This window comes from Madurella fahalii (genome assembly GCF_045866475.1).
Source record: "Madurella fahalii IFM 68171 DNA, scaffold_3, whole genome shotgun sequence".
NCBI classification, from domain to species: Eukaryota; Fungi; Ascomycota; class Sordariomycetes; order Sordariales; genus Madurella; species Madurella fahalii.
Genome location: NW_027263973.1, coordinates 4,998,413 through 5,025,960, shown reverse-complemented (window position 1 = coordinate 5,025,960; position 27,548 = coordinate 4,998,413). Strand labels below are relative to the sequence as shown.

At 56.3% G+C, this 27,548-nt stretch overlaps 5 protein-coding genes and 2 non-coding genes across 7 annotated transcripts; 3 read left to right on the top strand and 4 right to left on the bottom strand.

Annotated features, from left to right (window-relative positions):
• Positions 1–2,955: 2,955 nt before the first annotated feature.
• On the bottom strand, positions 2,956–5,930 carry XLR1 (Xylanolytic transcriptional activator xlnR; the record flags this gene model as incomplete). Its single annotated transcript, XM_071062261.1, has 3 exons — positions 2,956–3,099; positions 3,163–5,528; positions 5,582–5,930. The coding sequence occupies 3 exons, from the start codon at positions 5,928–5,930 to the stop codon at positions 2,956–2,958; spliced, it is 2,859 nt and encodes a 952-aa protein (XP_070918362.1).
• Positions 5,931–17,725: 11,795 nt separating this feature from the next.
• On the top strand, positions 17,726–18,780 carry MFIFM68171_06840 (Histidinol-phosphatase; the record flags this gene model as incomplete). Its single annotated transcript, XM_071062260.1, has 2 exons — positions 17,726–17,887; positions 18,007–18,780. The coding sequence occupies 2 exons, from the start codon at positions 17,726–17,728 to the stop codon at positions 18,778–18,780; spliced, it is 936 nt and encodes a 311-aa protein (XP_070918361.1).
• A 438-nt stretch (positions 18,781–19,218) lies between these two features.
• On the top strand, positions 19,219–19,297 carry MFIFM68171_t86. The gene is given in 2 exon segments: positions 19,219–19,255; positions 19,262–19,297. It is a non-coding gene; the product is annotated as a tRNA-Arg (tRNA).
• A 319-nt stretch (positions 19,298–19,616) lies between these two features.
• On the bottom strand, positions 19,617–19,700 carry MFIFM68171_t83. The gene is given in 2 exon segments: positions 19,617–19,652; positions 19,665–19,700. It is a non-coding gene; the product is annotated as a tRNA-Arg (tRNA).
• Positions 19,701–19,878: 178 nt separating this feature from the next.
• On the bottom strand, positions 19,879–20,629 carry MFIFM68171_06839 (uncharacterized protein; the record flags this gene model as incomplete). The annotated part of the gene is made up of 2 exons (XM_071062259.1): positions 19,879–20,260; positions 20,340–20,629. The coding sequence occupies 2 exons, from the start codon at positions 20,627–20,629 to the stop codon at positions 19,879–19,881; spliced, it is 672 nt and encodes a 223-aa protein (XP_070918360.1).
• Positions 20,630–21,351: 722 nt separating this feature from the next.
• Positions 21,352–22,477, bottom strand: MFIFM68171_06838 (uncharacterized protein; the record flags this gene model as incomplete). The annotated part of the gene is made up of 4 exons (XM_071062258.1): positions 21,352–21,564; positions 21,652–22,069; positions 22,184–22,400; positions 22,459–22,477. The coding sequence occupies 4 exons, from the start codon at positions 22,475–22,477 to the stop codon at positions 21,352–21,354; spliced, it is 867 nt and encodes a 288-aa protein (XP_070918359.1).
• A 2,517-nt stretch (positions 22,478–24,994) lies between these two features.
• On the top strand, positions 24,995–26,755 carry MFIFM68171_06837 (uncharacterized protein; the record flags this gene model as incomplete). Its single annotated transcript, XM_071062257.1, has 2 exons — positions 24,995–25,155; positions 25,213–26,755. The coding sequence occupies 2 exons, from the start codon at positions 24,995–24,997 to the stop codon at positions 26,753–26,755; spliced, it is 1,704 nt and encodes a 567-aa protein (XP_070918358.1).
• Between the last annotated feature and the right edge of the window lie 793 nt (positions 26,756–27,548).

Below are 27,548 nucleotides of genomic sequence, written 5' to 3'. Positions count from 1 at the left end.
TGACTGAGGGGGAGAAACAACGTAGAACAGCATAGACCCAACCGTTACTTGTTAGAGCGAGGGGCACCGGGCGAGGCTTTACCCGCGACAAACAGGCGGTGATTGGAGGCTCTCGGGAAATGCAATCCCTTGCGTGTTGCTTTAGTTATCATACAACGAGCATCCATCAGGTTATTTTACAACGCCATACCCGGCGTTGGTAAACGTGTGATATTACAAGGCGACTCCGTCCTAACAACAAGAGAATAGGAAGAAGGTGTCACAGCCTTCGCGAAAAGCATGGAACCGTGTCCTCATCACTATCTCACCAGAGCACGCGGGCTTTCATCTCTACTCCACCATGAGCTCATGAACAGCTAAGAGCTGAAAGGTTAGCACATGGGTGACATGAGATTTGAGTAACGCCACATTGGATCTTTATCAAGCACCGAAGTTTCGGGCACCAGCTTGCATCGCCCTGACCCCCCGATAATGGCGTATTCGAAGCCAGAAGTAGGCCAACACTATAGGAGAGTCCTTCATTCCTAACGCCCGTTGGGCCTGGGTCACAGGGGACCTGTAAGCCCTCGAGTCCTTGCCTAGAACTTACAATGAAGGAGGCGTGAATGAAGCCGAATCCAAAAAGTGCTAGGTATACCTGGTCCTACGGTTGTCTCGATCGAAATGGCACATCTAACATACATTTTATGGTACTCTCCAGGACGGTCCGAGCCCGATCTCCAACAAGGAGACGAAAGCGAAGAAGATCTAGAGGACCTCTACACCTACATCGGTTTCAACAGTTACAGCTTTTAGATGACATGGTTGCCAAAGTTATATTCGTTTGACCGCGACACACAAGGCTTCAACCTACCGTACAAGACACAGCCGGTCGTATACAGTGAGTACGCCTCCGTTATATACCATTCCAAGGTCTACACACGCGACCACCTCGAAATCCGGTTCCCAAGTTTTCGTTGCAGCAGCGTCGTACCTAGCAGGGCGCTGTCTAAGATTGGAGAGAAGAAGAGTTCCAGAAGGGGGCTCATAAAATCAGGTAGGCCTTCACGAGTATAAGAGAGTGGACCGGTCCATTTATATAAAGTACTCACCGACAGCGATGTACTAGAACAAGACATCACGGAAGTAGAGTTATACGGCAACACAGTTAGTACAGTCCAGTTAATTCCAGCCGTAGCCTCCAAACAACCCGTACCAGAGCAGACAGTTTAGCAGCAACAGTGATCCTCCTCGAGGACCATCTGAACCGTACATTGAGAGATATACTGAGATTGCCAACGCCCGAGAAACGGCGCTAGCGCTGATGGGCTCTTCAGATCACTATAGCCCTTACTCAGCTACATCAGCGCGCACTGACCTACATAGATGTAAACCATCCATCGTCGTTATTAACGCGGATTGGGACGCTATCCTAATCGATGTTAGCGGCATTGGAGGTGTCACTCGGCAGTGGCTCTCCCCGGAGATAGGGGACGAGAACGATCCGTTGTCTCGCGAGGAGTATCGAGGCACGGATGCAAAACGATATCTAAGCGTTTGGGTGGATATTTGTTCAATGACGAATATATGCGGCACCCAACTTGGTCTGGTCTAGCTATTGGGATACGGAGGGATCTTCGAACTAAGGATACCTCCTTTTTCCATAACCTACAATCCATCCTTTCGGACCCGCGAACAAAGATGAGCGGTTGGTAGAAACGCGTTGTTGGTTGTTGAGTCAATGCAGTCAAGAGTGGAGCCGACGCTGGCACATGGCGAGTTGGGAGCGACCACGGGAGCCTGTTCGTATTCATCATTAACCCGTACATACAGGCTCGTTATCTTGCCCCTGAACACCCCAGTTTTTAACCACCTTTACTTCGATATATACCATTTTATATTGACTTGTCCTTCTGACCGAGAAAGAACTTCCATCACTTCTTAGAGCCCCCCGTTATTGTGCACATATACGTTTTGGGACTGTTGTCCCGATGATTCTAGAAGAAGATGCCGAGTCTCCACTGAATATTGTTAGACACAGTTAACCTATTGGGTAATAGGCCGATTTGTCCAAATCGGTCGCCCAGGCCTCTCATTGCCTCTTTGCCAATATTTGCTGCCGATGCCGGCCCAACTCATGGTGGGAAGTCCAAAGAACACGCAATTACGTCCGAGAATCATCGCTACCAGTTCAGGGGCCTTAGAAATCATACACTTTCCAAAGAAACCTGTCTTCTCTCGCTAGGCAGTCTGTCGCGGCAGTTGTCGGAGTAACCTCATGGTTCCAAGTTGAAGAAGCCCATTCACACCAAAGACCAAGGGCACCTTGCACCGCAATCCTTACTTTTTATGCTCGTCTCGTATAAAACATGTACTTATATCAACACCTAGGTATCTACACAACACAAGGCTTCTTCGCAGCCTATCACTCCGTCAACCCCCAAGAAGTTATAACTTGCACCCCTCCAAAGCCAAGCCAAAACCAAAACCAATAAACAATCCAAAAACAAATCCAAAAGACACCAACCCGTATTTCTCTCGTATATAACAAAGCCAGAGCATATACACGCTCCGTATCCAGCCTCCAGCCCGCCAAGCCACCGACATTTGGAGTCATGTTTTACCGATTCATTCAAGGAGGCATTCTGCATCCTGCCCGTAAAGTAACCCCAAGTTTCATACCCCTAGATCGCCGACACCACCAAGAACCAAAGACCAAAAACCCCTTTGCCTTGCCTAGCCTTTTTGGTTTTGAGAACACCCGAGGAAACGAAACAGAAAGCCAGCCGGTAAAAAACGCCCTGCCAACGGACACCACCGGTCGAGGGAAAAACGGAAATAAAAGCAACTAGCCACCCGCCAAGACCATTGCATACTTGTGGTCGCACATAGACAAGATAAACAAGAGGCAGAAGGGGATGAAGGAGAGCTAACAAGTAGAGTTGAGCAAGACGGAGCAGGAGTTTCTGATGACGATTAAAGCGCCAGCCCAGTCCCATCGCCTGTCCACCGGTACAGCGCCAGGAGCTCCCTCCGGCGTTGGTGCTGCTCGCCAAGGTCCTCAGGCACGCGGCCACGGACCTGGGCGAGGGCGCTACGCATGACTCTGCTGAAGTTGCGCTGCGATTGGGAGTCAGTATCACCATCCTTTTCCGTTTCCGGGCGGGGTAGAGGAGTGCATACCTGATACTCAGTGTTGAGCGTCACCACGCACGCCTCATGCGCGCGGATAATGGTCTCGCAGGCCTTGACCACGCTAGGCGACGCTTCGAGCTGTAGCTTGTCGGCGATGAGCAAAAGGAGGAAGGAGCCCTGTAGGAGATAGATGCCGAAGAAGAAGGGCATGAACTCAAGGCCGGGGTCGAACTCGAGGATATTGCTGATGGCCTCGGCAGCCGACACGGCGTGGCCCGTGGCGGTGATGAAGCCTTGGCTGCTGATCCAGAGGTCGTTGTCGTCAAGGAGGTTGATGGGATCCCACTTGCCGGTGAGCAGGATGTGCAGGACGTGCATGACATGGGTGCCGTAAGCCATGACGATGCGCGTCTGGATGTCGCTCTCAGTCATGCGGCTCGAGTTGGTGTGGACGCTGTGGACGCTGTGCACTGACGGAGTGCCGATGTCGTGAGGCAGCTCGTTGGCCGTGGGAACGCCCGCTGCCTCGGCAGCCTTCTCATCGGCGGCCTGCGCTTGCGCGCTGAGGCTGAGGTGGCGCTGCTCAAACTTCTTGAGGCTCTGCTCGTACGACTCGAGGTGGCGCGTGATCTCGGTCGTCTGGTCGTCCCACTCGCGCGACGAGCGGAAGCCGACGCCAAAGCGAGGGTGGTTCCTCGCGTGGTGCAGGTCCACGATCTCGCCGAGGATGGTCATGAGAGGCAGGAAGTAACCGAAGATGCTGTGGCCGGTGCACTCAAATGAGGGCCCCCGCACCCGGAGGTTCTGAACAGCTTCGGGGTCCGAGCCGAGGACGTTGGGGTCGGTGTAAGCATGGAAGTTGCCGTTCTGGTAGTCGAGCTCATCCATTGGTTGGAGCAGTCCCTCGCACTCAATGTCGAGGAGGAAGAGCGGCCTGTTGTAGCACAGCGCCAAGTGGCGGTCGACGATGTAGACGAGCCACCAGATCCGCCGCCTCTCTTCCCGCTCCTCCTCGGTGACGACGCCAGGAACGCTACCCATCTCTCCGCCGTCCTCACCGTCCATGTCGGTAGAGCCACCCTGGCGGCTCGAGGGCGCATTCTGAGGGAGCTCGCGGCCGAGTTTGAGTTCGCGGGCAAGGGACCACGCGGCGTTCCACCACCGCAAGCTCGCTCCCTTGTATTCGCTCGCAGACACCACAGTCGCGAGGTGGATGTAGGTGACGACGTCGTCAAGAGTGCCGGCGGCGCCGAAAGCGCCCGACTCGCCTGTCAGGGCATCCATGCTGATGGATCCGGGAAGGGCAACACCGAGACCGCCCAGGGCAACACCGTCGACGATTGGGCTCGAGACGGGCGAGGCTTCTTCCGAGGGCGTGTGGATGAGCGGCTTGAGGAGGCTGACGGTCAGCTCCAGGAGCTTCTGGCAGATCTTGCCGCGCGCCGAGGGGACGCTCGTCAGGAAAGGAGCGTCGCTTGTTTGCGCAGCAACCCATAGCATGCTTGCTAGGAGGGCGGGTTGGCACTGGCGAGGCTTAGTAGGGTGCAGGAACGATCGCTTTCGGAACACGAACCCCAAAACGTAGGGCGACATGGGGTGCATCTGGGCGGACGACGAGCTCGCGAAGTAGAGGTCGATGAGATCGCAGGCGAGGGAGAGCGGGATCATGTTGCCCAGATGAGGCACCAAGGGCTCCAGCACGGGGTACCGCAGCTGCGAGTGGCCGTAGCCGCTCTGCGGCACGTGCGAAGCAAACTGGGGCGGCGGCGACGACATGTTCATCCAGCCTGGCGACGTCGTCTCTCCGCCCATGGGGTAGCCGCTCAGTGGGCTGTTCCCGAGGCGGAACCCGTTCGAAGCGTTTGCCGAGTAGCCGGTAGGGCTCTGTGTCTGCAGCGCATAGGGCAGATCGGGGTAGCTGGACATGTTGCCCTGGTTGGAGCCGTAGGGCGTGTGGGGCGCGCCGCCCATCATATGTGAGCCCATCACCTGGCGTTCGTATGCTGGGTGGACAGTGCCGTAGCCATTGAGGTCGAGAGCGGTCGGGCTGTCCAGATGATCCCTGTCGAGAGCTCCGGGGTGGCTCGTCATCTGTCCTTGATGGGCACTCAAATCTCCCAGGCTATCCATGCTCCCCGTCCTTTGGCCCCTGGCCGGATCTTCGGCGATGTCGCTCATGTTCTTGTCTGAGTTTGATTGTTGCTCCGTGGACACGGACGGCTTGGTGCTTGGAGTATCGCTCCGGCTCTCCGTCGACTGGCCATTCTCACCTCCTTGGCTCGGGGACTTTTGTCCGCTCTGGGCTGCCGCTGCCGCTGCCGCGGCCTGGGCGGCAGCCTGTTGTGCTAGGTCTTTCCTGGAGGCCTTGCCGCGCTTCTTGCGCTCGCGGATGTATTCACAGCCCAGTTGAAATTCTGCTCATGTTAGAGGGTGACGACACTCCCAAGGGACTGCGGTCCAAACTTACCAATGCAATGAGCGCAGGGATGCTGGCCATCGCATTTTGTCCGCAGCTGGTTGCACTGGTCACACGCTCTGCTGATTCTCCTCCGGATGGGACCAGCAGCCCCGGCGGCTCTGGCGGCAGGGCCATAAGGGTGTTGGCGATGCTTTGGTTGAGGCCCGGCCCTGGCGAGGTGTGGGTTGTGGACACCGACGTGTTGCTGGAGTTGTTGAAGAGCGTAGTGGGATCCCGGAGCTAGCGTGTCGAGCCCTGCAGCGTGGAGGTGACTGGAAGGGACATGGCCGCTGGAAAGCAGCGTCCCCGAGGGGATGGCGTGATAGGGAGAAAACCGGTGGAGCGGGTTTGACAACATCTTGACCGGAGACGACTGGCGTCCGGTACGAGAAGGATACCGGTCGATGGTGAGAGGAGGAGTGGTGAATTAACTAATAAGAAGGGTCGTCAAGACCACGAAATTAGGACATGAGAAGACCGGCGGCTTCGAGCGAATGCGGGCAGTTGGTTGAAGCTCTGCTACGTCTATGTCGGAGAGGGTCGAGACGTCTAGGTGAGAGGTGTTGGCGGCGACGATGGGAGGTGGGAGGTATCTATATCCGAGCTCTTGGCGAATGGATGCTGTTCGGGCTGCCGGACCCAGACTTGGAGAACGGTAGCCAGACGGACCGAAGTGAGCTTCCTAGTGGGGAAAGGTCAGTGACAAGGGGCATGAGCATTGATGGTAAGTCGGATAGCATTGACAGACACCAAAACAGTGGGAGGAGATCAGCGCGGTTGTGAGAGAAGGCGGCACGGCCATCTGCACGATGGATGCACACCAGTAACCGCATGGCGGGGTTGAGGTGGGTAGGGGTCGGGGGGGGGGTGTTGAACAGCGGGCCAGCCGACAGGGGGAGACGGGATGGAAATGGGCCTTGTCGAGAACGTGGAGGGCAGGGGGAAGATGGATCTTCAACCTACGGAAGACGGATCGAGCGAAAAGAACGGCTTGGCCGTCTTGACTCTTGCGCTGCCGAAAGCTGGGGCTGGTGCCGGACGATTCTCACTCACACTCTTCCGAGCCCCTAAGAACCCTGGAAGCTGTGGTACGTCTCCCCGAATGTCCCAGATGCTTTCCCCAGCGACGGCCTCACGTCCCGAGCGATGTGCCGTATAGTGCTCGAGAGGGGCCGGAGCGGACGAGGGGTGCCAAAAGGGCCAAGGGATGCCGGATTCGAACAGGCGAGCAAATCGGTAATTTTTCTGTCGCTGTTCCTGCTTCCCCAGGGTACTTTCTGCGAGCGTGTATGTCGGCTTGGCGTGCATGCACAGCAGGAAATCCGTGAGAGAGCTCGCGGATGAGACTGGCGGCGATTGGCGAGGGGGGCGCCTGTCTCTGGTCCAGCACAATATCAAGTATCAAGTTTATATTGCGAAGGCAATATAAGCGGCGGGACGGGAGAGGTATACGGGCGGGCGGACGAGGTGTGCAAGCGCGGGGCGGGTAGCTTGAGCCTGTGTGGAAAAGGACTGGCAGTGGGTTCTGGGGAAACCACCGGCTCAGGGTCTGCTTGAAGATATATGGCCCTCTTTTTGTCCCGCCAGCGAGCTACGAGCAGCGGGCAAGACAAGGGTTGGCCCTCGGGCAGGGGTGCCAGATGTTGGCCTTGGTGGAGAAGCTCGTCTGCGCTATCGTCGTAGTGTAGCGCAGCGAAGACGGCGTTGTTGCGGCAGGGACTGGCAGAGGCTCCACCCCCCCCCCCCCCCCCCCCGGCCAACATCAAAGCGCACTCGGACGTGTTGACAGAAGCAGCTAACAGCGCCAGCTCCTCTGTGCTGGCGCGCCGGACACGGGTGCTGACTGGCGCTGAAGGAGGGCTCCCGTCGCTGGCCCCCCATGGCGGCACTCCACTTTGGATGCTGCGCTTCATCGCTGGCTGCAGAGAAGCCTCTCCACATGCAGACGGACTTGACAAATTGATGGCACTAGAAGCAGCGGAGAAAGTGCCATTGCTGGTCGGCGTGAACTGTGCCATCCCTGTCCATAACGGCCTTGGCACTGGGCTTGTTCGGTCAGAGTGCCGCCGAGAGGAGGGCCATCACCTCATGATACTGGGAATCGGGGCCAAACCGGATCGGCTGGCCACCCATTCTTTCTCCAACGCTCATCAGCTCCTGCTTCAGGGCAATTGGCTGCGCAGTCGAGCCGACGCAGCAGCTGCAGGTCGTGCATGTCGTGCTGCATTGCAGCCCCTGTCGCTTAGGCCTGCCCATCGCCACGACTCGGATGGTTCGTGACCATCCAGATCCGCCATGCTATAGGACGCCTTCTATTCCGTGTACGCGGTATATGTGCCTGCCGCTATGCTTCTGGGGACGGAGGCAGCGAGGCCAGGCTTCCTTCCATGTTTGTCGAATGGTCCAGACAAGTGCGTCGAGATTGCGTTCGTCCAAAGTAGGGGTGGTTGTTTGAGGGCGATCACGGTGACGGTTCCGTTCCGTCCGGTTGTGGTTCGAAACCCCCAGATTTCGCTTCGAACTGTTGTTTGCAGAACCAATAACCGCGGGTGCTTGGGGGTGGCGACCTGAGACCGACCACCGTTTGCACTCTCGCAGCACGCCAGCGAACGATGGGCCATGTGGATGGGCACGGCAGATGGCAGTTGGGGGCTTGACAAGCCCTGTGGGTAGGCTTCTGCCAAGCCGGGCCCTCTTTTGCGGGGTTTGCATTTTCTTTTCCTTCCTTTTTTTTTTTATTTCTTTTTACTCGCATTCACAATTTTGGGAATCCAGGACAGGGTTGCATGGCCACTGTTAACAGCGAGTCACAAGAACTGTTGTCTGCTTTGGAAGTTGCAGTTGATTCCTGAATCCCATTGACACTGAAGGCTGCTGGTTTGCTGGTTTGCTGGTTTGCAACCCTCGCCGACAAGAAATTAGCACCCGCAGTCCATCCGCTCAAATCAGACCAACGAGCTGGACCATGCGTGGCAACTCGACTCGTTGCCCCTTCCACCTCCCCCTCATCAATCTCCGTTGCATTGAGAACCAGCAAATCCGTCTCCCACATGACATGGTAAGGTAATTTCTGCAGCGCCTGGCCGGCTCGCCCAGGGTGAGGTTTCCGGACTCTGCATTTCCCAGAATCGACACTTCGGAGAAAAAATTGCTTCTCGAAATTGCGGAGCCACGAGCTTTGCATCGGTGGCTTGACTCGACGTCTGGTTCGGACGGCAGGCCAATATCGGAAACCTTATGTCGTCAATTATCGGCCGAGATAGCAGCGAGGAGGGCGAGACTAGCTGTTCGCCCAGTTCGACGGCAAGGCGAATTGAAACGAATTGGCGTCCGGGGGCCAATCACGCTCAGCCCCAATCTAACACCTGCATTCAAGCTTCCCGCTTGGGACCAAAACACCATGCAGACTCATCTGTTGACGGTGACTGCGCTCCGGCAGTGGCTTTCTGCTCTCTGAAGCACACGCATGTAGGTTTGGTGTCTTGCCGACAGCACACATGACAAGTTTCCCCCGCGAAACCATAGCGCCTCGCATCATGTCCATCTTACGTGCCCGGCACTGCCGACCGCATGCGATGCTCACCACCCCCGAGTCCGTTGCGACCTTTCGGCCTGCTCTACACGTCTGCTTGAACACGGCTTCCGTAGCTTGCTTCCCTTTGGTACCTGGATCGGCAGGCTGCAGAGATTTGTGTGTTGACAATCCGACTGTGCCGGTCTGCGGCTCGTGATTGGGGACCTCCGAGCTGCCTGGAAGCTGGGGTAACTCTCCGGTGTGTTCAGTTGCGCACATTCGGACAGGGTGGAAAGCTGGTACCGGCGGACACACGGCGCGGGACCCTCCTCCGCAAGTGCCGTCAACCGTTGCACAAGCCCGGCGTCGACCAACGCCACAACGTACCACCAGAACCGCCGTCACCGTACGGCTCTCCGGCTTTGAAGCCCAAATGTCGGCATCCTGCTGCCACAGGAAGTCAGCTGGCCATCATGAAGCGCCGTCAGAATTCCTGACTGTGTGGGTGCCGCGCTTCTTCTACTAGTGAGCGAAAGAGGAAGTCCAGGACTTGTTTCTGCGCCACCAGATCGGGCTGGCTTGGCAAGCACTAAGGTCATCGTCATCTTGCCGTCCGGCCGACGGTCCGAAACTCCACATGCACGCAAGATCGCGCCCACACCGTTGAGCGGCCGCTGCGCCTCTGATTCGCCGACACCCCTGTCAGACCCACGCGCCAACTTGGGCGCGCGACGACGTCCTATCCAATCAGCTCCATCGACAACGCCCCATCACTGGAGCGTGCCCCGAAACCCCGTCCGCTCGCGATGTGGGAATTGCCGTGTTTCTCTTACCTCTCACCGTCCTTCCGCACTCACACACCATCTGGCCTGCACGTCCAGAGAGTGGCTCGACGGCGCAGCAGAGCACAACATCGGCCCCGCGCATGAGACAAGGACAAGGGCCATTACTCGTTCACGGTCCGAACCCCAGAAATCCGAGCGCGTGGGCCCGGAAGAACACCGCCCAAAATCTTGCTTGCTCAGTTGGGGCATGAGATTTGCGAAATGCTGGGGGTCACCACCTCCGTTCTTCCGTGGCTTCCACGTGGCGGGGCCATTCCTTCCAGAATGTTTCGACCATGTCCGGTCCGCTAGGGCCCATGTCCCTCTCGTCTCGGCGAAGGGGTGAAACTCCTCAGCGTGTGGATGCCCAGGAGCACCAGCCTCCCACCCTAACCCCGAATGGGAAAGGAAAGAGACATTGGCTCCCAGCGTTTCCGGGGACCACGGGAGCACAACCACACTCGCGGTCTCATCCTCGCCACAACATCGCAGTTTGTGCTGGTACCACAAAGCAGAATGAGTGCGGAGAAGGCAGGAGAAGGTGGAAGCACTGGCTACCCACCCTGTGCAGGTGGCATCGGCAGTTCCCGACCTAAAGTCTCCGCTGTACCCCACCGCCCGGCTGCCGCGAGGACGATACAACGTCGACACGACTGTGGTAGGCGTTGCCAACCCTCAAAGCTGCCGGCGACCCCTGCCACATGGGCGTAATCTGGCATCTTAGATTGCCTGGCGTCTACTACGCCGCTTTGGGCCGAACCTGCACCAGGTGCCTGCCCCGCGCAATGCAAGCCTTGTTTATCGGTCCCGGGGGGGGGGCAATATATCATCTCCTGACGCACTCCGCGGCACTCTACGGGATGGGGACCGCTTTTCCACCGCGTCTTAGCAAACCCACTAGCACCGGCCCCGCACGACCCGAAAAGTCGAGTCGGGATGCCGGGCCCTCAACAATTGCGTCGATTCACCTTCCTTTCTGGTGATGGGACGCTCTCCACAACAAACGTACCCCATGCCAAGACCCCGGCATTGATTCAGCAGCATCATGGGGTACAGAGGAGGGATCCCCTTAGAGTGCAGCCAGCTTTCACCTTCGCGACCGACGGTCCTGGGAGACCCGATGGTTTCGGCGCCGCACATCACTACGAGTCAACCACATAGCCTTGGCGCTACCTTAGATTCTACGGATGCCTTCCTGGGGAATGGTACGGCGGCGGAACGGCAGAGGGCGATCACTCGATGGAGCGCCGGCCCACAATGGTTCCTGACCTGCAGGTGTCAAGCAGGTACGGTGAGCTGGGAAACCTGGTCAAAAGACGTGGGCGTGGTGCAACCTCATATCGACACCGGGGTTCACCTCTATCGTCATTATCTATCTCCAACACGCAGGGGTCTGTCAAGTGGTGGACAACTGCGGGACTCACATGACCCAGGAGCGCGCCGCCAATGGCGTCGTCTAAAGTCTACGGCTTTGAACGCGTGGCGATCATGCCGGGAGAACGGAGAAGATGTGCATATTAAAAACACGTGCCGCGAGGCGTGAGGAGTGGCTGGACGGATTGGAGAACCCTAACCTCGCCCCCATTTTGGCCCCTGCCGGCGGCTGCTACCTCCTCGATTCAAGGGCGGAAAGGCGCTCCAACAGAGCCGGCCCGACACGACGTGAACCAGACGGACTGGGCAGGTCAAGCCTTTGACAGGGGTTAGGCGCCGTTGATCTTGTCTGACAAGAGCTTGTCTGGCTTCCCCGGCGCATCAGCAGATGTATATCACCGGAAGCTGCGAGCGGTGTTATATTAGCTTTTATTGCGAAGCAATATCTAGCGTCGCCTCTGTGACATCAACCAACCTCTATTACTCGCTCCTGTATCGGTATGACAAAGACTAGACGCGCTTGACCGAGAAAGGCGCCTTACGCCAGCGACTAAACAGCAATTAACAACCAGGAGGCGCATGGCTCGGAGGAGGAGCGTTTGCAGCTAGGCAACCCCGGCAGATGAAAAACCGTCTCGACCTGAAGCCATCCGTAACCAAGACAACTTGCTGACAAGGCCGCTCGTCAGCAATCGCGTGCCCATTGGCAGTATTACCATGGTCCGGGTGGCTTTTTCGAATATGCAGAGGAGGCGTCTCAGTCGAACCTGAATCGCGAGACAGGCAGGGGCCCGGAGGCGGCTCGCGATGCGCTCGGAGCGGTCAAGCGCCAAACCTAGCTTACCGCTGACCGTTGAAGCGCGCGATGGCGGCAGGCATCCCTTCCCTTGGTCGCTAAAAGGTAAGGTAGGCAGGCAAAAGAAATCGGTGATACTTTGCTCCGGCTGCAGTTGTCCCTTGTCGACCTCGTGCTGAGGTGGCAATCGGCGGTACGCCACAGGCTTAATGCGGCAGTATCCTCCGCTTGAAGTTCCATCCTCTCGGCCTCTACGGCACTTGCCCGATCTTCAAAGCTTAAGGTCAAGGGGTTTTGCGGGGAAAGAGGGTTGGGTGGTATTCCGAGAGTTGCTTAAAGCCAATCGCGGGGAAAAGGCGCAGCAGTGAACCAAAAAAATGACCTTGCGAAGACTGGCATCAGTCACCTACATTTACCTTACCACTTATCACGACAAGATGGCTGCCGTCGACGAGAAGCCCTGAACAGATGTTGACGACGAGTTCGTCCTGGGCGGCGGGCTCAGACACAAAACCTTAACGGGCAGCCTACACGTAGCTCACGGCTAGGACGCCTCTAAAACATTGGCTTTTTCTCCGAGTCGATCGATCTGGGTCGGACGCGGCACCCTGGACCAACGTCTGAGAGCTTCTACGCTAGTCTTGCATCTCAAGGGTGGGTTTTCCGATCCTGGGAGATGGACTAGTTCCGTTTTCCGAATGTAGCAATGTTATGACTCGCCCTGCATCGCAACAACGAAATGGCCATGCTGGTCGCGTCGTCGACCCATCATGCCCACCATGCCCAACCATCCCCTTTCCATTGACCGCTGTGAGAGCTGCATTAGTCAAGTGACGGCGCGCACAGCACGACGGGCAGGCTGGCGGCCGGCCGTCGTGGACTGATACAGTCCGCGTTTTGAGTCGGCCTGTGCCCTGCAGACGTTGCCGCTGCCGCGCCCGCCAAACAACGGGAAGACCACAGCCAGCAGTTGGACGGCAAGCAGGGGCATCCCCGCAATGATTCTACGCGGACGGGATAACGTCATCCAGAGTCGCCCGTTGATCAAACAACGTTCATCTCTTCTGCCGTCGAACCTATCTGGCCTATCCTATCCGCCATTTCCGCCCCCAGATCCCCCCCCCAGATCCCTCTATCTCTTCCTTTTTTTCGTCCGAACTTTGCTCTCCCCTGGCACAACCGCTCGTGGCCTCCGCATAAAAAAGAGCATCTGCCAAAATATCCCTGCCGTTTCAAGGGCTACATATTCCCCAGTCTACCATCACTGTCCTGCCTGCGAGTTGCTGGCCGCATGATGGACACATGTGAAGCTGCTGGGATGGCCCTGTGGTGAATCACCAGCCTTCTTCTAGAAGCCTGCCCTTCTCATCGCAGCGTCGGATCGTGCTAGCCCGTATGCAAAGCGTAGTACTACTAGCATCGTGGGATTGGGGGTTTTTGGTCTCCATCCAAACGCTGCATCCTGTCCGCTATGACTCCCCAGCCGCGTCTGCAGATTCGAGGTTTTGTGTGGAGAATGCAGAACAAAGATTGGGTCCAGAAACTTGTCCTCCCTCTTTTACAACACAGACGCTGTGCTTCAGGAACAGCCCGTCGTGCTGCCTCTGCCGTCCCGCCCCTGACCTTGCACCCGTCTCCTTGGAGAGACGGCCGAGTCTCGGATTCCTGAGTCGTCTTCTCCCTTCGTAGTGGCAATTTGCCATCTCGCTGTCCCGGATCAGATGGGAGTGTTGACCGCGCAAAGTGCGGATACAGCGCCTGGCCACCACCGCCGGCCACATAGCAGCCCTACCGACCTCTCGATCCGGTTTGGGAAAGACGGCTGCTAAATCAGTGAGGCTCTCGTGTTCGTGGGCAGGGAGGCGCACACGGCATTCCCAGACCAGATCCGTGTTTTGGATGTCTACATGCCGATCCAATCGTAGCCTGCTGGCAGCCCGGTGCTACCCTTCTTACCCGTGAGCTCGGGTCAGTCGCAGGGGAAAGCTGCCGTCCTGCCCGTGGGCTGGCGACTGAGCCCGTATGCCACTCGGCCACTCCGTCTTTCAATGCTTCGCAACGCCACCGCAGGACAAACGGGCGGCCGGGGGGGCCAGCCACCTTCGAGAAGCATCCGATCCCACGCAACGTCAAGTCGCATAGCGGGCTAGCCGGCCTACGCAGCAGAAAGGGTCCTTTCACCTGATCTGATCTGACCCTGAGAAAGGCGATCACGTCTCGCCACCTCTCTTGCTCGCCACTCAGCGGCCAGCCCGTCGCCGCACAGGCAGGTATGATGATCTCTGCAGGTTTACCTTGCCCTCGCCCCGTCTGTGTCTGTCTCTCTCCCCTTGTGCATGTGTTCCTGCCGTTTGTCTGCATTACCTGCAACCCTCCTTTTGATCACCCTTCTACCCTTTCCGGGAGGGTTATTGCAACGGCGGCTCAGCTCAGCCCAATCCCAACTCCCAGAATTCGAGAAGATCAGAGACGCATCCCCAGAAAAAAAAGGGGAAGGGTTGAGAGATGGGACGAAAAGGAACGCGACTCGGAACCGGCCCTGTCCCTGCCCGCCCTCTGCTGTTTTGTGCCTAGCATGCGGATGCCACCGCATCCCAGATGCCGGGCAATGCAGCATGCAAGATCTGAGATCTCACATCGCACCCCCTCCCCGATCGGATGCTTGCGGAAGTACTGGCGTGGCATGGCATGGCAGGGCATGGCAGGGTCTTGTTCTGCTCGACGTCTGTGGTGAGCGGGCAGGGACAGGGCCGGTTGCAAGATGAAGATTGCGGACGGACGCGATCGAAGGTTTCTTGATGCTTTCCGCTTCTGTCCGCTCGCTTGCTCGTTAGGTGGTGGAGAAGGCTTCGAGAAGGTTGCCGTGTCCGGTGGTTTCACCGTTCCTCTCTTGGCCTGGCCTGACTAGCACTGTCTGCTTCGCTCTCGGTTTGCTGTTGTCCTCTCATGTGTCAGCTGACTTGGTTGCCGTGATGCTCTCCCCTTCTTCCGATGCCCATTGTGTTTGTCAAGGGGGGGTTGATGTCGATTCTGTTTAGGCTCTTTGTCATCTTCTGACACTGGATGTCTGGCCTCGCCTTGGAGTCTCTCCAGCCGAGTATTGAACGAATGGTGGGATGAGACAACCAGCCCGGTCTGGCTGAACGACGCCCCATTTTGCATTCCCCCGGCTGCTGCCACATTTCCCCCCCAGGCTGTCTATCCGTTGCCAGCCTTGCAGGCTGAATGAGGTGGCTGTGTATTGTCTGCTTTACTGCCAGGCTTGAAGATGCCAGACAGCCTGGCCTCGCCGCAGTTCTCTCCTGCTCGCGGCTCTTGCCGACTGGATTTGGCTAAAGAATTCGTGTGCGTGTCTGGTGTTTTGGAGACGCGGCTGTGTCTTGTGTTGATTGCTAGATGTCGTCAGCGGGGTGTGAGACCGAGTGGGAGATGGCATATCAGCCGCGTGGCTGTGGATGGTGGGATAGGGAAGATAGATATAAGAATGGATGTCTTCTTTCTCAGCTTCCAGTGCCTACTGATTCCCACCGGTGATGAATATGTCTGACTATCTCGCCATGTCGACCGGGCAGGGAAGGGGTAAGGGTATGGGGTAGGCGACAAAGGGACCAGAAGATACCCATGCGGTGAACGAACTACGAATTCCGGGAGATACGGAACCTCCATTCGAGGATGAAGGGATAAGGTTTATGATCAGCCCCTTTCGGCAAGAGCAGTGTAGCAGGGCGTCAAGTCGGACCGGTCAACAGGAGGAGGTGTCGCAAGGTGGGGACGGGATATCATCAAGCTCGAAGGCCGGCAGGAAGCGACCCTGGAACTGCGTTTCCGCTGCGAGGAGTCTATTAAGAAAATGGGCCAGCCGTGGAGCATCCTCATCAGTCTTGGGGCGCCTCGAACACCCATGGTATCGTCCCCTCAACCCGCCAACGGGACCAGCCTCAACAGCACCGTTAAACTCGGCATTCTAGCCATCGAAATACCAACACAACCAAGCGCAAAGTTGGGGTCTCTCGCACGGATTCGCGCTAGTCTCGACACCATGGGCTTAGTTGCTGTTGTTGATGCGTCTCGGGAAGGCTACACAAAGTAACGGACTGGAAAGGGGGTTCGATGACGGGTTTGGTGCAGACCCGCGGGACCCAGCTTACAAGGAAGGATACAAGCGAGTGAAAAGATGGACAGTTGCCCACCACGCTTGAGGCGAACCGAGATTATAGCATCGAGGCTACTGCGTATGACCATGCTGGACGGGTGGTGTTGGAACCCTAAGACTACGACTCTGGACCTCACGCTGCCAGTTCACCACGGCCGTATACATGCGCGAGCGCTGTTACTGAATCTCGACCTAGGAGTCACCGAGAAATGCCGCATCGACGTTCTGACGGAAACTTGTGACGGCCACGCAAGGACGCCTTCACGGGCACGGCGGACGTCGATCGTTGATCAACACTATCTGGCTTAGCCCTTACAACAAGGAGGCACCCTTTTAGACCGTAAAGAAGAACCTCAACATGCTAGAGCCGACTTGCTCCATCGAACTTATGGTGTGTAGACCAGTAGAGCATGGTCGAATAACTCGCAGTCAGGCACGGTCATATACTAGGAGCCACCTATTCGCCCCTAATCCCATGTCACCCATTTCGTCTTGCCATGTTTTTGTGGCTAGAAGACTGTCAGCAACCGGCAACTCAGGTGAGAAGGTCCATGTCTGCTGTCGGTATTGATGGGTCGTGCGAGGCAGATGTGACGGACTTGAGCAACTTTTCTCTTCGATACTTGCTGCTAACGCGAACTCTGTGCTGATTGTCCTTCTTAACCTGGAGAGTGTGTTAGGATTTGGTCATATTTACATTTCTAACCCCCCCCCCCCCCCTCCCCCAATTTGACCGTAGGTGGTTAAAAACGGCCCCAAGTAGCATCTTTTGATACGGCTAGGGTATTTCCTTGGCACTTCGGTTTTCCTTTCTTTTTCTCATGTTCGTTCTTTCTTTTTCTCTTCCCTTTCTTTCTTTTTCTCTTCCCTTTCTTTCTTTTTCTCTTCCTTTTCTTTCTTTTTCTCTTCTCTTTCTTTCTTTTTCTCTTCTCTTTCTTTCTTTTTCTCTTCCCTTTCTTTCTTTCTTTCTTTTTTTTTTTTTCCACCACTCCTTTCTTTTCTCATTCTCATTCTCATTCTCAGCTCCTTTCTTTTTTCCATCCACTTCCTTTTTTGTCCTCTCTTTTTTACCAGTCTTTTTTTTTTTTTTTTTTTTTTAATAATACTAATCCGCTTTACTAAGCGGAGTGTGGCTCGATACGATTGTAACATCTAGGGATACGGTCGATTTCTCCAAGTCGAGAAAAGGGGTTCGCTGTTAGGTCGTTGCGATAAGATTATTAACGAGGCGAAATAGCGGGGGCAGCGCGATTGACCCTAGGCAACCAGACTTGCCCCTGGCACGGCGTTTGCTTCAGCATTTTGTTTATCTCGCACAAGTAGACGTCCCCTTTTTACGGTTGCTAGAGCCAAGAGATTTATTGACTCATCTTTTAATGGACCCATCTGCTTGGAGACGACGGTAAAAGATTGGAACCCTCAAAAGTCACATTTGGAATCTGCCCAACAAAAGCCCAAACGCCATCTCACATAATAACTCACAGCCCACAAGATGGCCTTCACGATGCACTCCCACTCGGGCCAATTCTGCCCCGGCCACGCCACAGACCAGCTCGAGGACATCATCCTGCACGCCGTCAAGGTCGGCTACAAAACAATCGGCCTGACGGAGCATATGCCCCGTACCGACCTGTCGGACCTGTACCCAGAAGAGGTGAGCCGCAACAACCCTCACCCTCACCCTCACCTTCGCCCCTCACTCTCACCCTGACCTCTTGCCTTCATCCGATCTTTGTCAAACATTAACATCTGCACCCCGCTTCCCCCCCAAAGCTCCTTCCCTCCCCCGAAGCCTCCCTGGCCGCCCTGCTGCCCCGGCACGAGTCCTACCTCGCCGAAGCCGTGCGCCTCCGAGAGAAGTACAGCGGCCAGATCCACATCCTGGTGGGCTTCGAAGGCGAATGGATCCGGCCGGACGCGTACGGGCCGCTGGTGCGGTCGCTGGCCGCGCACCCGGCGGTGGACTACTTCATCGGGTCGCTGCACCACGCGGCGGGGGTGCCCATCGACTTCGACGGGGCGCTGTACGCGCGGGCCGTCGCGGCGGCGGGCGGCAGCGAGGAGCGGCTGTTCGCGCGCTACTTTGACGAGCAGCACGGCATGCTGCGCGCGCTGCGGCCCCGCGTGGTCGGCCACTTCGACCTGATCCGGCTGTTCAGCGCCGACCCCGGGCGCGACCTGCGGGCCGCGTGGCCGGGCGTCTGGGAGAAAGTGGTGCGCAACCTCGAGGTCGTCCGGGCCTACGGCGGTTGGCTCGAGTGCAACACCAGCGCGCTGAGGAAGGGCCTGGCCGAGGCCTACCCCAAGGCGGAGATCGCCCGGGAGTGGCTGCGCATGGGCGGGAGGTTCACCATGTCGGACGATAGCCACGGGATCGCGCAGGTTGCGACGAATTACCTCAGGGGGTTGGACTATCTTGAAGGGTTTGGGGTGAAGGAGGTGTGGACGTTGGAGAGGAAGACGCCCGCGGCGGAGGGGGAGAAGGCGGAGGTGGTTGAGAAGAGCGTGACGCTGGAGGAGTTCAGGGCGGCTTTGAGGTTGGAGTGAGTGAAGGATGCTGGGGGAAAGAGGGCGGTTAGTGGTGGTTGATATGGATCGATCCGCAACTGGTCAAATTGGTGCAGATTTTCCTTGTCATGCATTCATGCCTCACGGTTCGGGATATATCAGTACCACTGACCGAATCAGCATCCTATTTTACTGGCGTACCCAAGTCCCCCGTCTTAAACATCAGATCGGGGACTGGACTGTGAAGTTCAGTCGACTCAGGAACACAACGAGCAACTTCTATACACCGCTTGATCGGAGTTCAATGACCTCTCCAGTTCAACTAGGAGTCCAGAGTTGAGGACCCGGAAGCTGCGTAATGCGGACCCCGGTGGGTCGTCAAAGGGCAGAGACTCCCACAATCCACATCCCGAGACCGCCGAAGCGGCCCCATCAACAACGAGACAGCACAGCAGCTCCAATAGTAGCTCCTCGCAAGGTCCGCTGGCGTAATTGGAAGCGCGTCTGACTACGATGGGTAATCAGGAGGTTCCAGGTTCGAGCCCTGGGTGGATCGTGGGACATGCTCCGTCTGCTGCTGACAGGTGGTGCCTTCATTTTTTTTGAGTGGTTCTCCTTTTGTTGCCGTTCCGCGGCTTGACTTTCGTGCAACCCTGACATTATGTGCTGTGGCCTCAGATTTGTAGTTTCGTTCTGTTCCAGAGTCAAGCTGACTACGTCTGTTGTTAAGTAGAACGCTCACATGTTGGGGAGTTGTAAATCAAGGTCATCGAGTTATAAAATCCGATCAGGTTGAGAACCCTCACAATGATGGACAAAGCGAACAGTTACGAAAAAGGGCTGCATACGGCACGAAAATGGAAAAAGGTAAAGGCCGATCGAGATGGGACTCGAACCCACAACCTCAGTCTGATTCTCCCGAATAGGAGGACCACACGCTACCATTGCGCCACTCGACCTGTGCATCAGCCACTTCGCTGATTTGTTGATAGTCGATTTCCGACATGTGGTCTTATAAGCTGAGTCTCTCGATTAACTAACAGCGCACATCCTACAACTACGACCTGCAAGCGTGCATCTATATAGATATCCATGGGAAACTACAGCGACGTGTCCCGCAGCGTGCCGCTCACCTCTTTATTCTTCCTGATCGCCTTGTTCGGCCCTATCTCCCTTTCCACCCTTCCTGTCTTCTGGGGCCTTTGGGGCTTCGGGAACCGCGAGGATCTCTGGGTCCTGTTCAGCCCATGCACCGCCCCAGTCCACCATCCGTTGATCAAACCCAATGCAAACAGCCGTCGCGTAGTCCTTATCATGGCTGATGCTCAACATTGCCGTCTGGTCCCTGGCGCTGGCCCCCAGGAGCTCGCGCGTCTTGAGCAATGCCACGGGAGGACAACTCTCAGCCCGGGGGTCGAGAGTCCGGACCGCGCCCTGCATGTTCATGATTACGATGTGGCGGAACGACAGCGTCGGTATGTGCGGATGTGCCTTGATGACGGCTTCTTTGGCTGCGAACCTAGACGGACAAAACAGAAGCAGCAGATGTTAGGCATTCGGATCGAAGCAGTGGCATTCCAAGGGCGGGAGCAACGCACCGGCCGGCCAAGAACGTAGCGGCTGCATCCAGTTTCTTGGGGTCCACGTTTGGACCCCGGCCTTCGTAAGGGCCTTTTGGTTGCTGTCGCGCGGCGATTATACTCTCATGCTCGCCTAGAAGCTCGGTGACGGCCGGGCGCGCATTGGCCAGCTCTTCTTCGGTGAGGATTCGCCGGACAAATCTGGGCCAGGTCTTGCTGTAGAAGCTTTGCACGATGCGGGGTATGTGACAAATGTCGGTGCCAATTCGAATCCCAAAGGGAAAGGGGAACGGGATGGGGGGCGGCATCCTCTGGCCGTTTTGCCGTTTGATCGGTTTAATGGTAAGATGTTGACGACGACGCGACGACGCGCTGGTCCATCTCGCAGAAAAATGCGAGCTCCGGGGCAAAATGAGCGGGCTCCTACCCCTGTTTGCTAGATAGCGCTTGGCTCTGGAGCCGTAGTATGCCGGAAAACTCCAGGCCTCACCGTCAAACCATGATTTTGGATACAGAGATATGCCCTCTCGGATCCAATCTCTAGGGCTTCTTTGGATGCTCTGTTTCATATCACCGAGGGCATCGTTCTGGTTGTTGGGATATGATTCCTCGACTTCAAGATCAGGACCCCTGTCAGAAGGTTCTCGCTATCTTATCAGCAGACTACGTCATATATCAGCTATCGATAAGCTCCAAAGGAGCATCTTCCCAACCCTTGTGCTCCAACCAGCAACACGACACTAGTTATTGACGAATACAATCGAGACGACTTACAAAACAAGGAATTCCAGACGGCCATCGATACAATCTCACCCGATATCCCGTTCCTCCAGCAGAAATTGCGTCCTGACACCCAAAGCAAACAAGCGATTTGACCCTGTACCTTTCCTCCACCGGCATAATTAAGTGATACCCTGTCCTTCCTCCAACCACCCTCAGGTACTTTACCTCTCAATCTCCATATCTCTCGGTCTTTATTCTCCCAGGGGAATTTCAGTTGAGCATGCAATCAGCCAAAAGCAAAGCCCATCTAGCTCTCCCCAAGCAGCGGCGCCCTCTCGGCATCCGCGGGCCGCTGCCTCGTTCCAGCCCAAGCCGGCACGGCCACAATGACGGTAGATACAAACAACACTGCCATGATGGTGAAAGCAAAGATCCATTGGAATGCAATCACCTGCCGGAAGAACTGGGCGACGCCCAACGAAGCCGATAGCACGCTGAGCGCAAAGCCCATGGTGTAGTCCTACATGATCCAATGTCAGCCCGGCCACCACTCCGCAAGCCTTAGGGGAGAAGAAGAAAAAAAAAAGAAAGAAAATAAATTTCTCACCTTGTAAGCCAAGATAAAGAACATGCCGTAGCCCAAGATGGCCCACACAAACACGTTGGCAAAGATCCGCGCGACCAGGGTGTTCTGGTGGGGGACCATGATCGCGCCGTTCCAGTAGAGGGCGACGAAGGTCCAGGCCAGCGGGCCCGACACGGCGGGGAAGTGGACCAGCAGCAGGTGCGGGCGGTGCGTCACGGTCGCGTGGCGGAAGTAGAGCGACGTCAGGTTGGCAAAGTTGAGGATGAGCATGATCTCGGCCCAGATGAAGTGCGAGCGGACAAAGAGCATGACGAAGGCGAAGTGGAGCAGGTTGTTGAGGATGAAGTGCGACCCCACCGAGCAGGCCGCGTTGACCGTCTCCGGGGTGGACGAGAAGAGGTGCGTGGTGTAGACTAGTTGGAGGAGGAGGAGGACGAGCCTGTATGTCGGGGAGAAAGAGGGGGGAGAAGAAGCGCAATGTCAGTATTTTTTTTAATTTTTTTTTTTTGTTTGGGGTATTGGGAGGGAGCAGGCGAATCCTGAGGAAGCGTACCAGTAAATAGAGGCAATGACCGAATTGAGGGTGAAGCCGGAGTAGTGGTGGTAGTTTTGGTGCCAGATAGTCCCGCCATGGTAGCGGCCGTCATGCGGGGCCTCAAAGTTGTAGTAGACGGTCGAGACGACCGACAGCAGCCAGGTGACGAGCGTCAGGACCTTGTAAGTGATGATTGAGTTGGCGCTGTGCGAGTCCCGCTTGGCGAAGGGGTTGACTGTGAAATACCAGAGGTCAGCAGCAGTGCAGAGGTGGGCGAATTCGGCGGCACGCACTCTGATGGAAGCGATCCATTTTCTGCGGTTCGCTGCGAAGCCGGTGATGGTCGAAAACTACGGGCCTGGATGTGTCGGGGCCGCGGGTTCAGGGAGAATAAGAAATTGGTGGGAACGATGCCCGTTATGTAGGAAACCGGTTGGCAGTTTTAGGAAAAAGAGACGGGGGATCGGTCTAGTGTAGAAAGGAACCCGAATGACCTTGAGGGCTGCACTCTCGCTCTTGTCTGTGGCAGAGAGCAGATGCAGGTGCAAGACATGCTGCAAACTCTTGATCCAACTGGGACGCGGGGGGGGGGGAACAAGGGAATGCGCATCGAACAGGCGCTCCCGATTGGTCTCGTCCTTGATGTACAGGCAGACTTTGTTTCGCGGTCTTACGACGACGAAACTGGGGTTGGAGTTGGGATGGTACGTCACTGTTTCATGCGTAGTCTGGCGGTGCCCTCCTAGATGCGTCCACTTCTTCACCTGGCCTCTAGGAGTTCTATGTGTTCTACATTGGGACACCGCACTATGAATTGGATACCATATTCTCTTTTCTTGACCGTAGAAAGCGCACAGTTACTGGTCCGATTTGGCGACGAGTTTGTCCCATTCTCGAGGTGCTTCTAGAATTCAATGCGGCGAGTGGGGAAGCAACGAATCACTGTGGTTGGGCGGGACAAGGCGGGGGATGAGAGTGCGGGGTTTCGGTGGTCGCCTACGTCATAATCGTTCTCTCGCGATGTTCTCCCTCGTCAAGGGTGTTGAGCCTTGACTTGTCGCGGGTATCTGTTGCGTTGGGTTAGGGTAGGGTCGGGGGTTTCGTTTGTGTACTCTCTCTTCCTTTTCCTTTTTTTCCCTGGTTCTCTGAGATCATGGCGTAGCAAAGGTACAGCACTTACCTCGGCCAGTGCAACTACAATGGGACGGTCTGTCAGGCACAATCTGACTCAAAGCTGCGCATCTCGGGCCCTAGGGCATCTGTTGTTGACATGATGATATGGGATTTTCCATTTGCTCGATTTGATCTGCGCGTTACACTAGGGTTCTGGGGCCTTGTCACTCAGAGCCAACCAAGGCGGCCACCAGAGGACCTATGAAGTGCAAGCTCCCGTTCTGTTTATGGTGCGGTTGCTGTTGTTGTTGGAGCCCAACGGCTGGTTAGGCACCGCAAAGATTGGTTTTCATCTTCCTGCCGGGCCCAGCCTCCATCCGCGCTTTCGAATTTCCACTCGTCGTTGCTAGTCCTCTTCCACCGCTTTTGCATTTCCCTAATTCAGGTTGCGGCGCACGTCCAACACCGCCCGGGGGCACTGCTCGACACGCTGGCGCTAGAGCCAGGCTCACCTATGCTGGTCAATACACGACGCAGGTAATGACGGTGTGCGGGCAATGCTAACCTTTCGAGCTGCACGGGTCACGGCAAGGCTCCCGGGATGCGTTGTCCCATGTCTTGGTGCGTCCCCATTGTGAAAAAATTGCTGACGCCAGCTCGACTCCGACACGATAATCGGCAGGCGGCTCAACTTGAGCCTCATCTGTCGTGTTGTCCTTGATTTTGGGTCAGTGGGCGACCTCTGCTGGCACACACCGCTGCGGTCCCTTCGGCCGCGGCTGGGGCGATGCCGGCTTGGTTGTTGCCCGATATGGCCTGTTGTCACGACTGGACGGCTATTCGATCTCTCATCGCTGGGTACCGCGGCCAACCCTTCACGGGACCGTGTCTGTAGTGCCGGCGGGTCTGTCGGTACCGGTCCGTCAGCTACGCTCCGAGGGTAGGGTGCTTCAAACAGCAGAGCTTCGTGGACCCATGAACCTATTCCAAGGAGATCTTCGCTTTGACTGTGCGATAGCATGGCGGGGGTTCTTTGGAGCGGTTGGTTTGAGACGGACGTCCGACGCAACCCGGCAACGAAGGAGCCTCATTATATTTCGGCGAGCTTATCGCGGCTCTAAGGCTCACTCTGACTCGCGGCTCTCCCCAACTCGAGAACCTTCTTGACTCAACGCGGCGAACTACGATACTTGGAGGCTTAATTGCCTCTTTTTACACTTTCCTCAACCGCTAAGACCTTTGGGTTTGTCGAATCCCGTGGTGTCGACTACCGGGCAAAGTTGCCGCCTCGTGCAATGTTGGCATTTACATTTACCTTCTCGGGCGCCCCTGTTCATTCTGGGCGGCGAGCCGTTACAGCCTGCATTAGTGACGTGCTCAGCCTGGCAGAAATAGAAGGTAGGGCTGGCTGATTATTGGCCGCGACAGGTTGGTTTTTACACGTATATGTGCACAAACCGTTAGAAATTCCATCGCTTAGATTTGGGGGCTCGATGTGTTGCAAGGCGCACCTCCCGGCGTACCCTAAGCGGTCCGCGGTCCGCCCAACTGTTTGGAAAATTATGATAAAAAGGCGACCAACGTAGTCGGAGGGCCTGCCCGATTGTCCAAGCATCTCAATGTCATCTATAAGAATATCACCACCCGGCCATCGCCCTACCGACATCCCCCCATCGACATCGGTTCACCAACTCTCTCTTCCTGGGCAGGTACAACATGGCCGAGCTCACCATCATAAATCGATCTCGTCCCCACGCGACCAGAATCTCGCCTGAAAAATGGGACCAGCACAGGGCGGAAATAACCGACCTGTACAGCCAGAAAACCCTCAATGAGGTCGTGGCGTGGATGGTAGAGAAACACGGCTTCACTGCTACGTGAGTGTAAGCCGGTCTAGGCGATGCAGCCAGCGCTGACTCGGTTGCTTGTCACAGGAGGCGTCAGTACATCCATGCCTTGAAGGTATGGGGCGTTCGAAAGTACTCGGCTTCCCAAGATACGCAGCAAACTAAACCGGCCACGCAACCGAAGGTGAAGGTTGAGCCGCATCTTCGCGCCGGAGCCGCTCCTCCTCCAGTTAACCCTCCACCTGCCAACCAAGGCACCGCCACCCGTACAAGACCCAGCTCGGTACTTACAGGAAGGATCCGGCCTTCCCCTGCCCAAGAACGTCGGCCTTGTCATCCGCGCCTGAATCTTGGCGAGGCAGGAGTTCGACAACGTTTGCTCGCCGAAATCCTCTTCGCATTCGGAGACGTAGATGGCGCCTTTGGCGTCTACACTGCGTTACACGAGAAAGAGGATATAGCAGCAAGCATCTTTGACCTTGCCCGAACGCTGCAGAGCAAGGAGCAGGCTGTGCATGTTCGCAGTAGGGTGAATGACAACCTTTCGTCGTGGGACTTGGACCCGGGTACGTGGTCCGGCTTCTTCATTAAAATGCTCTTGGCCCACTGCAACGACTGGGACCCAACTGCCGGGGTCAATGGCTTGGACCCGATGTCGCGTCTTATCAGCAAGATAGTCGTCGAAGACGACCAGGGACAAGACCGTCTTAAAAGGCTCACCTTCCGAGAGCTACCCTTCGACGTCCCCGCCTACGTCTTACTGGATCTGGCTCTAGACCGTTACAACCAATGCGGCGCTGACGGCGAGTCTGAAATAGATGATGCCGAGATCCTAGAGCAGTTTATGGACCAGCAGCCCGCTTTCTCCGGCGGTTCGCTAAGCATGCAGTCTAGCACGTCCCGCCGCATCGACTGCCTTGTATCTTGCCTGAATTGGTGCATCGAAGTGCTACGTTACGGCGGGTTGGATACCCACGTAGCGATTCCCGTCAACGATAGCACCGAGCTTGACGAAGCTTACCAGGTTCTGTGCAGACTCTGGTATAACATGCTGTTCGGCCCGCCAGCAGGCCAGCGCTCGGGGTCAGGAGATCCCCTCGCCTGGACCAACAGCGCCAAAACACAACTCGACATTTCGGCCACCGAACTCCTCACCTCCGTGGTCTGCATGATCATGTCCATCGTGTTGGACCGGGAGACGGAAGCGTCGAACCATTCCCTCCTAGAACGGGCCTGGACCGCCGCGTGCGACCTCAGGCGGCTACAGCCCGAAGAACTGTTCCTGTGTTTCCTCAACCAGGTGCGCGCAACCAACTTGCGGCTGCTGGCCCTGCCACAGGACCTCGAGTCCCTGCCCCTCCCCGCTCGAGACCCCGCCAAGTTTTCAGATGAGGCTACCGCCACCATGATCGGCAACTTGCGCGAGTTCGCCGCCGAGGTACTGCAGAGCAGCAATGACTTGCCTCCGTTTAAGCAAGGGGTAACCGTGTTCCCCCTTGTACTGGCTGAGACGGATATAGCATTCGGGAAAGATGGCAATCCGGAGGACTGCGGGCGGGATGATGAATCAATGGGGAATATCGGAGATGAGAAATGGGTTGGGGGGGAATGGAGTCTGATGTCTGGTTAGCATTGGCTAGGGTTTACGATTGTCGAAACGGACACTCATTAGCGACGGATGGGGATAGAGGTGACGGGATGGACACTGATTTCTCTGGGAAAGCGGTAGCTAGCGTATGATTTTTGGATGGTTTGCTTTCTTTCTTAGTCTACATCACATGTGTTTAGGCAGTCAGCACTAGTCGGAAATGGTCTCGGTTTACTTTAGACTGGATAGAGGTATGGTAAAGGAAAAGGTCAGCCAGGAGATAAGAGATTGCAATCTGAATAAAGCTTAGTCGGGGTATCTGATCAAGACTCTAGCGCATCAGCCGTCTCCACCTTGAACGAACCAAACCGCTGCAGTATCTCCGTTTACTCCGCTATAACAATAAAACGGCCCGCGTGAGGGGGAAAAAAAAAAGAAAAGAAAAAAAAAATAAAAAGAAGGACCTCGGTCCTGAAATGTGAAAGTGTGTACAGCCAGAAACAATCATCACACCAATCATTACACCAGTCATCACATAATCATCCATCATCATACACCTAACGACCCTTCTCCCCTCTCCTCTGAAACCCGGCCTACGCCTCAGCCATCAGAGCCTCCCCTTCATCCAACAGATCCGTCACCTTCTTCAGATTCCCCACCAGACTCTTCCCCAGCCCGACGAGCAACAACTTCTCCGCGTTGGCCGGCAGGCCCAGATAGGTGGGCGGTTCCCGCTCGGGCAGCCTCTGGATCCAGCCCATGAACTCCTGCAGGGACGTGCCGGAGGGCACCACGAGCTCCGTCGTCTCGTTCGCTTCTCCCTGCTGGGCGCCGA